Consider the following 12,187-nt stretch of genomic DNA (forward strand, 5'->3'; position numbering starts at 1 on the left):
TAAAGCCAACAGAATAAACCAAATGATATAAAACTAATGCTATGACATTACTCTAAATTAAAAACCAGATTACGTAAAAAAGATAGGTCTTTAATTTCCTTTTAAAAATACCTGGTGTATATCTGGTGGGGACCTTAAATACGTTCATGTTATATCATTCAATTAAAGCTTAGATAATGGAAAATGAAACTGATATATGTGATGAAACTGATGCTATGACAACACAGTGAAAGCCCTCCTCGCAGTGAGAGATCACAGCCAGATGGCACTGAGTTTCCATGCAGTGCTGCCTGAAGTCTGTCCTCTAGTGGTTTAAACAGAAAGCACTGATTCTCACACAGCTGATGAATGTAGTCCCAACCTCTGTCACTAAAGAGGTAGTAGTATCACTACTCTGCTCACTTCAAAGACCTCTTTCTATTCAGATTCTGTCACCACTGCCACCAGTGGAAGGATATAGACTTGAATGTCTTTTCCTTTGCGGACACAACACACATCCTCTTTCTGTGTCTTGGCAAGAATAACTACCAGAGAAGGAAGAAGAAACATTTCACTTTAACAAACACATTTTATTTGCCCTTCAAACGACAAAGCAAGTGAATTTACAACGTGGGATGTTCCTTGCAAAGTGTTACAAAAATACAAAAAGTACATGAATGCTTAGAGCTGTTTAAGGTCTTTCAGAGCAAAACATTCCAGCTGCATTAACAAGCCAGATAAATAAGGGAATAAATATTCTTGTTGGTCAGTTAACAGTTGGACATTGGGTCATGTTTGCATTCCCCCTGGTCAGCATTGTCGTAAATGTCATCTATGTAGTCATCCTGGACACTGTGGTCAGCATGGTTACTGTGGTCACTGTGGTGATCTGTGTCATGATTCAGCTGTGCATACTCCACTGACCCCTGCTGAGAAGTGACAAAACCATGAAATATGAGGTTTATGTGAAGAAACAATAGGGGCTGGATCACTAACTATAAAACTGATACCGTCTGAAAGATTACTGCATGACATTCAGGACTATATCGATCAGCATGGCAGACCGACTGCTTGTAATGTATGTATTTGTATGTTGTATGTCAACTCATTTGTTTTAAGCAGAAAGTTACAGTTTCAGATCTGTCTTGCACTGATATTTTAAGGTCAAAATATATAATAACTCATAGTGTTGGGTAAGACTTTATTTCCGAATAATTTCTAGAAAGTTAAGTGGAAAAAAAAATACATGTAATTGGTACATATTATAGGGAAACAGGAGTCTACAGTCATGCTAGCGGCTCCATGAAACTGTACTTACATCAGCATACTAACATGCTGATGTTCAGCAGGAGAAATTTTTACCATGTTTATGTCCATCTTAGTTTAGCATGTTAGCATGCTAACATTTGCTAGCACTAAACGCAAAGTAGCCTGTAGTTGTGGCTGATGAAAATGGCATAGGTTGTGACCAGTTAGCTCAGTTGGTAGAGTGGGCACACATGTGCAAAGGAGGTTTATTCCTCAACACAGAAGGTCTAGGGTTCAAATCCAACCTGTGACGGTTTTCCTGCATGTCTTCCTCTCTCTCCCTTTTCATATCTCAGCTTTCCTCTCTAAAAAACTATTTATCCTGAGGTGAACATTAATATGTGTACCAAATGTAATGGCAAACCATAGTTTCAAAGAAAATTTCACTAAAAACACAAATGTCACCAAAGTCAGTGGGATTTAACCTCTGGGGACCATTAATGTCTGTACAAAATTTCATGGTAATCCATCGAAAACTTGCTGAAATATTTCAATTTGGACCAACGTGGTGGAACAATCGACATTGCCATCCCTAGAGAAACGCTGCTAGCGTGGCTAAAACAAAACAGTTTTGAAAAAGTTTTGTTTTTCTATTTTGCTTAGTAAGTTGAGTTTAAAAGCAGTTCTTGATTTTGGGAGAAAAAAAAAAAACAAGTAAAAATGTAATAGAATTTTTCTATCATAGGAATCATAATCCCTCGTACATTGACCTGTATGTTTGCCTGTAGACTCATTTCTGTAGACACATTTCTGAATGTTCAATTGACCTACTGACTGAGGTTTACTAAGGTCAATTCACTGGAATTAATAAACTGGAGTGTAACAATTGAACACAATTAGTGCCAAATTACATAGTTCTTTGCGGGACACCTACATAATTATTTGTAAATTATCACACATTTTCAAACAAGTAAAATGAAGCGAGTATACTTTCAGTTACCTGTCTACAAACTCCACGGGGTTTCCGTTTATTGCACTGTGTTCGTCAGTGAGAGGTCTCTCTGAGCAAAGACATCACAGATATATGAGTGTGTGTCTGCCTTTTTGTAGTGTGTGCATGCACTGTACGTGTGATGTGTGTGTTTCTACTTACACCATCAGCCTGCTCTGGAACACCTGCAAAAACAAAGCAAAAGGACAAACTCAGGAAACAAAAGGACTCTGAGGATTAAAGGAGGGCTTGTATAGTCATCAGGAGCACTCCCATGAACAGCGCCCACATCCCTGAAAACTGGGAGCTTATCATGTTGCACACATTTACACTAATATGTATGTGCTAATACAGTCTTTATCTGCAAGCAAGTCTCTTCTTAGAGCACATAGAGCAAAAAACATGCCTATTATGTTTTCTTGTACTTCTGTGCATCGATAGTATCACTACAGCTGACATTTAAAGCATTAGGAGTTATTAGGAGCCAATGACTGAACAATGGACAAGTTTCCCCCATGAGTATGAAACAATGGAGCGTGTTGCTAACGGATGTACACACTCTTTTGCTCTGATTGTTAGAACAGGAAGTTCTCTTTGACGAAAGCAGGAAGTGGACACCTGGGGACTGGGCCTTCTGTTTTAATGGGACATTCTTTCAATAACAATGCATATGTTTAGAGTTGGAGTTGATCCTGTTTCCTGGCGCTTTTTCTTTTTCAAAAGTCAGCAAGCAGCTTGATTTCTCTCACAACATCGGTAAGTGGGACATGAATGAAGAGCAGGATGTTAGTCATACCTTGCTTGGAGTTACGCACTTCGCTGTACACCGTGTCTGTGCCCTTTTTCACCAATGCTGTCAACAACAAAATACACAAGTATTTTAGACAGTGTTTATTAAATTCAAAAAGATTATACTAATAATATTCAAATTCAGAGGCAGTCTCACCTCTGTTAGGATCTGCCTCTCTGGTCTGCACCTCAGCATACTGAGTTTCTGGCGGCTTTTCTGGACCGGTCACACTATTCTGGTCCTCATCTGCAGTACGATGAGTAGCAAGCTGTAGTTAAACTTCATAGCATTTTTATAAAATATTTAAATCAAAGAGTATAGCAGGCAAATTAGGTAACATTTAAAGGAAAACACTTTTGATAATCTATATTTGTCTTTCTTGTCTGCTTGGCCAAAGTCAAATATAGCTTAAATGTTGTCCACTATTAAAAGCACACCAATGGGCCACACTGTTGAACTGAGTGACATGCTCCTTTGAGTTAATCCCACATACATTGTCCTGCAGCTGGAAATACTCACTAGTGCACCAAATATGTATTAATCCACAACCGAAAATAGTCCCCACCAAATACATCTATTCCCCTTTGAGTACCGTTTGCTAAAAACTACAGTGACAAGCTGCTACATGAAATCACTTCTTTTTTTTAATTTTTTTTTTATGGAACGATGTACTTTTTTTTAAATTTACGTTTTCAGTAGCAACCAGTAGGTTCAGGGCTGAGAATCTCAGATAGAGTAGGGATGCCAGAAATTGCTGAAGGACAGATTAACACATTGTTAGATTTGCTCTTTTCATGGGATTAATTAAAAAACAGTAAAAACTGTTGACACACTCACCAGAGCCTGATGCATGTTCACTCCAAACACTCTTTCCTATCATGCCTGGAGTGACTACACAGAGACAAAAACAGCAACAGTGGTGGTTGTTGAAACAGTATATACCAACACTTTCATGCTTAAACGGTAAACAAAGAAAACATTTTTAAAATGAATTTCGTATTTTGCTCTTAAGTACAGTTTGCGGCTCAGTATTTGTATGAGCATGAAAGACTTTACCATTGGCAGCCTGATTGACCTCGGCCTGGGTGAGGCTTAGCCGCTCCACTTTGGTGCTGGCTGACTTCCTATGAGGAGGTGGACACAAAACACAATCAGCTTTTTAAAACAGGAAACTGCATTACTACCCAGTCTTGTTAATCACATTCTTCACCTCCAAAACACTGATGGTAGATACGAATATGAGCAATGTTACTTACACTGACAGCTCGCCAGTTCTTTTCCTTTTATATAAAAGGAGACGTCTTTTAATGGCCAAAATGAGGGTCATTGCCAGTATGAGCAGGATGCAGAAGACAATAATACCGATAAGACCTTTCTTCCAGCCAGCCATCTTCACTGCAGAATACATTTGAATGAAATATATGGATGGATATGAATCATATTATAATTAGATTTAAAAACACTGAATTTCTGCTTAGCGTAGTGTCTTTCACGTCTGGGTATACATGTATAATACTTTCATTTCCTGATCATGCAAGTGTTCACATTGCGCTCCTCATAGAGAAGAGAGTGGTAGCTGGATGCCAAACATGTGAATGAATGCAAATACCAGCACTTACTTACATTTTCTAAATATGTATTATTTTATTTAATAACTTTATGTAATAATTGCCACAGTGTCTATACTTCAAACTCATTGGCTCAATTATTTAAAGTTGGTCTCTGTTAGTGTGTCTTAGAAATGCTGAGTCAAAAAACAATCTGTGTACCCTTATGGCATAACACTTTAACTTATTCGTTTTCCAACAGCACAAAAACCATTATATTTCATGTTTACAAAATAACGGAGGAAATTTTCAAACTCAAATCAAAATATAATTTCAGACTTTATCACACAGATGGTCTCACTTTGCAAAAGACATCCTAACTCTCTAAAACCCTAATTGGCCCTCACAAAGATCGACACACAAGAATCGCACCCATGACCATCATCTACTGAAGATAAAAACACACCTCCGATCATGACAGTGTGGCTCTGTTTGGTTTCGTTGGCCTGGTTGGTGCTCAGACAGTAGTAGCCCCCTCGGTGCTCTCTTCTGACAATGCTGATGTTGTAGGATCCTTCCAGTTTCATGGAGGTCTGGGTGGCGAGTGCGCCCTCTGTCTCAGTGTGGTACCAGGTGAAGGTGATGGGAAGAGTGCCTCTCTGAACAGAGCAGACGAGAGTCAGGTCCCGGCCTTCGGAGACGTCCCCCATGCCGTGGAGCCTGGTCAACACTGGTTTTGACACGGGCTCTGCATGGAGTAAAACACATGTTAGACCTGCAGTTCACCATGTTAACATCAATTTGTTTGAATGAGTCATCATCCAACGCACCTATGATGGTTGAACGTAGCAGCCCTGATCCTATCATGGGAGGCTTGTTTTGACTGTTTTTCGCGTGGCACAGAAAGCTATTTAAGTCTGAAAACTTGTAGATGGCTGAGGAGTTAAAGATGGCCTGTTCCCCCTGCTTGCTTACCACCCTGCTCTCAGTCGGCATGTGAGGTTGGTACAGGGTGTAGGTGATGGGCAGAGTGCCATTGTCACTGTGACAGAGGAGCTGGAAGCTCTTTCCCAACACCAGCGTTCCCCCCACCACACTCAACATGGGTTTTGAAAGAGGAACTGGGGATAAGATAATTAGCCAGTTAGTCAGTGCAACAGAAAAATAAACAAGACAAACGTAGATAAACGAGAGTCGACAGCCATGCTAGTTACTCTGTGAGGCTGTATTTAGATGTGCTAATGTCAGCATGCTTAATTTTGTGCATTTGATGACTCACCTTTTGCCATAACAACAACTGTTTGGCTTTCTTTATCAATGCTGTGTGTAAGAGAAATAGCCAGGGCTTTACAGGTGTAGTTGCCATTTTCAGAAGGGTGTGCCGTAGTGATGTATGTCTCTTCATGGTTGAGTTTGACGTTATCTTTGTAGATGGAGAACTGTATGCTTTCATTGCTGATCCTCTCAGGAAAATAAATGACGACAGAGCAGGTCAGTTTGAAGCGGTCTCCCAAAAATATGTCTATGGGATTCACAGTCAGCTGTGGCTTTGAAAACAGCTCTGTGGAAGCGGGACAGCAAGCAAAATCAAGCATTATACAAGGCTTTCAACTGATGATGAGGGGGTACTTAATGTAATTTTAGACATTTCGTAACAAACAGTTATCGAGTGCTTGCCTTTGACTGTGATTGTTTGATAGGTTTCTTTCTGCACATTGCCCCACTCTGCCTTGCACACAAGCTCCCCAGAGTCGCCTTCTTGTGCAGTAAATCGATGATTGAGGCTGACTAGGGCTTGCTTGAGGATCCTCCTGTTCCTCGTCAGGAATACTTCAACGTTCTTCGGTGGATTCACCACTTTACAGACCACTTCTATTATATCACCCTCAAAGACTTCTGGGGAGGGCAGCACATTCATGACCGGTGAAATGTAGAGTCCTGCAAGACACAACTCAGAAAGGTCAATCACACAAGCCCCTTTAAGCAATCTGATATTTTCATGGCGCCATGACAGCTCTTTAACTAATCACCTTTGACTATGACTGAAATCTCTTTGCTGCGGTTGGAGCGTCTGGCCCCAGAAACCAAATTGACCTCATAGTCACAGGACAGGTAGTGGTCTTCAATCCTCCTCAGGACTAGTGTGGTCTCTGACGAGTTCCCATTAGGCGCTGGCTGCTTTATCTTCTCAAAGTCTCCATTCCTAAGTCTCTGGTAAAACCGGAAGATGAGGGATCCTTTCTCCTCCGGAGCACTGCAGGTGGCTGTGAACTCCTCACTCTCATAGGGGTCAGTCTTACTCAATTGCAGAATGGGGGTCTGCAGGCCTGAGGAGAGGAAAACCCAATAGGACAGTGGGAAGTAAAGCCATTACTCTACATACTGATGTTGTTTGTTCAGATATAATAGTACACATTATATGAGCTGCCTAGGTATATAGTGTGTGAAATTACGGATACTGAGGATTTAAAGTGCCATACCCATGGATTTTGTGTGTTTTAGCTTATTAACTAAAAAAGGTTGTATATTGATATTCCTGATAATAATTTAACAAAGTTTGCTTTAAGTCAAAATACTTTTTTTCCTTATGCAATAAAATATAAGAAAGAAAATACAAAACTTACTTTTTTTTTTTTTTTTTTTACAGCATCCACAATATGTTTATGTTTTGAAGTATTTTAAGACTTGTGCTATTTTTTATGGAATAACATTTACAAAACAATAACTAATATATATTTAATATGATTGATATTTAACTCAAGAAAAGTTTGAGTCTGAAAATGCCTACAGTATTTATACTGCAGAAGGCAGGAAATCAGTCTACAACTCATGCTGTGTAAACTGGCTGGCAGTAATGTGAATTATTTATCAATTGAAAAAAAACAAACACTGGTTTTGTCCAACTACTTTGTGTTGATTATTTCCCCAAAAATTTGCTGATATATGGAAGAATTTCAGGTATATTATCAAACTGTTCATGTCATAACGCCCTTGTCAGACAAAAGCAGCAATAACAAATTTAACCAATTGAAAACAAATCAACCTTCATTTTTAAAATCTATTGTACCAATACATAGCTCTACCTGTGATGTTGAGTTTTTGGCTGAAGCTTGCTTTGCTCTTGTCCTTGACTGTGACACGACACTCATAACTCCCAGAGTCAGCTGCCCTGGCCGGGTTAAGTTCATATACAACTGTGTCTTCTACAGTGGAAGAGGAGTGGACTGGAATGTCGTCCCGTGTGAGCTGGAAAGTATGATTCAGGTGAGGGATGTTGTCATGACTGACTTTGACCTGGCAGCGTAGGGTCACCGGTGTTCCGCTCTGAACTGTGCTGCTGGGTAGGATTGTAAGGCCAACGATATCTATAGTGTATACTGGAGGTCCAAATGTCACACACACACACACACACACACACACACACACACACACACACACACACACACACACACACACACACATTAGAAAGAAATAATTAGGACCGCATGTCTTGTTTGTGTAAAACCAACATCAGTGACTGAGCCAGTTATACAATACAACATTCAGGATCTATTATTCTCTTCACAATAAAGGTGAAGTCTTAAGGAAGTGAAGGAAGGTGCTCCCTGGCCTCCAGTCTCCTGCACAGTAACAGTGCTGAAGGAAGGACAAAGCTTCAACAAACAGCATCTGACCCTCTCTGCCCCCCCCGGGAGAGCTGAGTTGATTTATCCCAGCTTCTGCTCTCCCTCAGCAACAACAGCATGGTGTAACCTGCCTCAACAGCCACGAAACAATCACTTAAGTCCACATCCTCAAAGCACTGCTGTTAGTTTAGGCTCAGTGATGTGGAGGGACTGAGGCAGTAAATGACTAACTCAGCCACTGTAGAAATATGTAAAGAAAGTTCATTTAAAGCTCTGGAAAAAAAGCAGTAGAGTTGAATTAAAATTAGTTGTCAAAATATACATGCAATTTTAAAGTAGTTAATTTAGTAGTCATTTATCCTCTTTCTTTCCGATAGTTAGATGAGAAAATTGATACCACCCTCATGTATGTATGCTAATGTCTCAAAAATGTCTAAATATGAAGCTACATCCAGCAGCTGGTTAGCTTAGCTTGGCAAAAAGAAGCACTGGAAACAGAGAGAAACAGCTAGTCTGGTTCTGTCCAAAAAGATAACAAAATCTCCCTACTTGCACCTCTAAAGCTCACCAACTAACACGTCAGATATCTTTTGTTTAATCTGTGCAAAAACCGATGTATAAAACTGATCATTCACTATTTTACTGGCTTTTATGTACAAGAATATTTCTTGACCAAGAGCAGTAACTTCCTGGAGTTTCAGCTGGTTACTGACAACAAGAGTTCAGGTTTATTTGTGAGCTTTATTGGTGGATTTTGTTACCTTGACCTTAGCTAGTTGTTTCCCCCTTTTTCCAGTCTTCACGCTAAGCTAAGCTAAGCTAACCGCCTGCTGGCTGTAGTCTTATATTGAGCGTGGTACATGAGAGTGGTATAAATCTAACTCTCGGCAAGAAGTGTGTTTTTCCCAAACTGTTGAATTATTCCTTTAAGACACTGACTGCCTTTTTATAGCTACCTAACTATGAGCTCCAGATAAACACTGACACAAGATGAAAACAAGAAGAAATCAGCATTTTAATTCAAATACATGTTGTTTGAAAGCTATTCAAAATTTGGGAGGTTAATTCAAACTCATGCTGATTTGAAAGATTACCCAGCTTCCCCTGAGAGGATTAAAAATAGCTTCAATGAATCTCACTTAAGACTTGAAAATATCAAGGAGGCCAGGAGTGCATGATACAATGCCCATTTCATGCAAAAAATAACTGTGCGAGGTAAAAATATCTTTCTTGCCTAATACAGCAAGGACTAGATAACCCAAAACTGTCTCAATGCTGGAGAAACTACAACCCTCTGGACCAATTATTAAACAAGAGTCAAATATACAGTATAATGTACTACTTACATGACTGTCCTCTGGCACACTGCCCTGTGTTTGGAGAAAAGCAGAGGAAAAGGAAGAAAAGAACAGAAGTGAGAATCAGATTAGGTTTAACTGAAGGAGCATCCTTTATCCTTGAAGCAGCACAACGGTGGGTCCTTACAGTAGTGTAGGAGGCAGGTGAGAAGCAGCAGCAGCAGGTTGGGGGGTCTGGAGTCCATCTTGAGTGATGGTGGTTCACTGCTGTTAGATGAAAATACAGCTGCAGAGGGCTGGCGAGACAGAGGCCAGAAGGGCAGTCAGAAGGACGGGGAGGGCCGTAGGAAGGGAGAGGTGGAGTGTGTGGAGGACAAACTTGTGGTGTGGTGGTGATGGGGGTGAGGGGGTGTTCCTCATCTTATCATACACACTCCTTGTGCTGCTTGACTGACCAGGAAATGGATGTTACTTCCTCAGGAATCTAGCATTTACTGTGTTTTTACTGTGAGAGATTCAACAATAATGCCATACAGTGGGTATAGAAAAGAATCACCCCCCCCCTTTAAAATAATCACATTTTGTTGCTTTGCAGCCTGAAATGAAAACGGACAAAAACAATTTTTGTTTTATTCAGCTGTATTTACAACTTATAACATCCAAGTGAAAGATATAATACCAACTTGTCAGAAAAAAAAAATTACAAATTAAAAAACAGAATCACTGAGTTGGAAAAAGAATCACCCCCTCCTAAAAATGACTTGTAAACCCAACCAGGTGTAGTTAATCACCTTCTCAATAGCACACAAAGCCAATTGACTTTCAACTGTGATCAGCTGTGGTCATTTTGATGAAACAAGCTTTTCCTGAAGCGTTTCAGTCCTTGGTAGTGCAACTGAAGAAAACAATCAACTATGGGTGGCAAGGCATTGTCAAAAGATCTCCGGGATAAAGTTGTGGACAAGCACAAGTGAGGAGATGATACAAACACATTTCAAAGGCTTTATCAGTGCCTAGAAGCACAGTGAAGTCTATTATTAAGAAGTGGAAGTTATTTGGTACAACAAGAAGATTTACCTTCCAACATGACAATGACCCAAAGCACACAGCAAAACTGACCACACAGTGGTTGAAGGAGGAAAAAGGTGAATGTCCTTGCATGGCCTAGTCAGAGCCCAGACTTAAACCCCCTTGAAAATCTGTGGAATGACTTGAAGACAGCAGTCCACAAACGGTCACCATCAAATTTAACTGAACTTGAGCAGTTCTGCAAAGAAGAGTGGTCAAATATTGCAACGTCTAGATGTGCAAAGTTAGTAGAGACATATCCCAACAGACTAAAGGCTGTAATTAAAGCAAAAGGTGGTTCAACAAAATACTGAAACAAGGGAGTGATCCTTTTTCCAACTCAGTTTTTATTTTTCTCTGACATGTTGGTGTTATATCTTTCACTTGGATGTTATAAGTTGCACTGAGTAAATACAGCTGAATGAAACAAAAACTGTGTCTGTCTTCATTTCAGGCTGCAAAGCAACAAAATGTGATTAAATTAAAGGGGGGTGATTATTTTCTATACCCACTGTATATAGCCATAGCATGGACCCCTTTAAGGGTGTTTCTTACATAATACATAACAGTTTATTATAGATGACAACCATTTTGAGATATGCTATGACTCCATTTGGTCATATAATAGACTGTTGCTCTCCAGAGAGACTACAACATTTGTATAGAAGTGTGTTGTTTGTATGATGTTCATTGTGTCTATATCTTTATTGTCTTCCTTTGTTTTTATAACATAATATAACGTTGTACAGCACTTTGTTCAGCCTAGGTTGGTTTTAAATGTGCTCTATAAATAAATTGACTTGACTACAAAACACATCAGGAATTATGCAAGAACCTAAAGGCCGCACTCCACTTTGCTCATCCCACAATCTCACCTCTTAAATAGCTAATGTCATACGCTGTTTCTTTGCTGTATTGCAGCAATACCTACTGACTCGTGATCCAATCTCAAATTAAATAAATCAACACATTCAGTGTTTACACCCAATCCCGTCTCCTCCAGTGCTCTTGTTAAAACTGTGAGATGAAACTATGATGGAGCTACTGAATCGTTTATATGATACTAAGATCTTAGAACTGGTAGCTTGTAGAGATTATTTATATATGACCAACTGTTTGGGCAACTTGGGGAGAAACACACAACATAAGGGAATTTTAGATTAATTATGGCTACAATTTGAGATGTCAATCCTGCACTTTATCTACTATCCAATGAGAAAATTAGACTTAAGTAGGCGGGCATTATTGTTGGACAGGTGTAGATTCATCTCATGACAAATATTGTAGGAAACAGTCCCTCCACTTAACACAGTATATTTTCCACAATATCAAAGGCAACATGTAGAATGTCAATACTGAGACTGGAATGGGAATTTCAACTTTTGTTGTCACTCTGTCACAAATCCACACATATTTTAATACTGAGAATGTGCTTGTGAATTCCAGAGTGAGTATGCAATGCTGTGCAGCATCTTGCAATCCTTAACTGTGACCACTAAGAGCTGCTGAAGACTAACAGGAAAAAGGGTCTGCTCTGCAGCTTTATCTGCATAGTGCTCCCAGTCACTTTCATTTGTGCCACATTTTACGAACAACAAATGTTTTCAGGCTGTGCAGCGGTGCATTTTATCTTCTACAGA

General features: G+C 39.7%; 1 protein-coding gene across 2 annotated transcripts; it reads right to left on the reverse strand.

The window, feature by feature from the left end:
- Positions 1 to 548: 548 nt before the first annotated feature.
- Positions 549 to 9,821, reverse strand: pecam1a (platelet and endothelial cell adhesion molecule 1a). Of its 2 annotated transcripts, none has more exons than XM_078269923.1 (15): positions 9,667 to 9,821; positions 9,528 to 9,551; positions 7,639 to 7,932; positions 6,586 to 6,882; positions 6,233 to 6,493; positions 5,835 to 6,116; positions 5,386 to 5,676; positions 5,022 to 5,303; positions 4,265 to 4,403; positions 4,065 to 4,132; positions 3,846 to 3,899; positions 3,165 to 3,254; positions 3,015 to 3,071; positions 2,381 to 2,403; positions 549 to 905 (listed from the first exon to the last, which is right to left on the reverse strand). In XM_078269923.1, exons 1-15 carry the CDS (start codon positions 9,722 to 9,724, stop codon positions 750 to 752), a joined length of 2,376 nt encoding a protein of 791 aa, XP_078126049.1. In that variant the 5' UTR covers positions 9,725 to 9,821; the 3' UTR covers positions 549 to 749. The 2 variants fall into 2 exon arrangements, with proteins under 2 accessions (XP_078126049.1, XP_078126048.1); XM_078269922.1 differs by having other exon boundaries at positions 549 to 908; positions 9,667 to 9,820.
- Positions 9,822 to 12,187: the final 2,366 nt, after the last annotated feature.

This window comes from Sander vitreus, chromosome 15, assembly GCF_031162955.1.
Source record: "Sander vitreus isolate 19-12246 chromosome 15, sanVit1, whole genome shotgun sequence".
NCBI lineage: Eukaryota > Metazoa > Chordata > Actinopteri > Perciformes > Percidae > Sander > Sander vitreus.

What these genes read in the sequence shown, in the direction of transcription:
- pecam1a (XM_078269922.1), bottom strand. Translation starts at nt 9,724, where the DNA reads ATGGACTCCAGACCCCCCAACCTGCTGCTGCTGCTTCTCACCTGCCTC. An exon ending in GTGTGCCAGAGGACAGTCAT is followed by an intron (nt 7,933 to 9,527) that starts GTAAGTAGTACA and finishes TTGGACCTCCAG; the next exon opens with TATACACTATAGATATCGTT. An exon ending in GGTCAATCAGGCTGCCAATG is followed by an intron (nt 3,900 to 4,064) that starts GTAAAGTCTTTC and finishes GTCTCTGTGTAG; the next exon opens with TCACTCCAGGCATGATAGGA.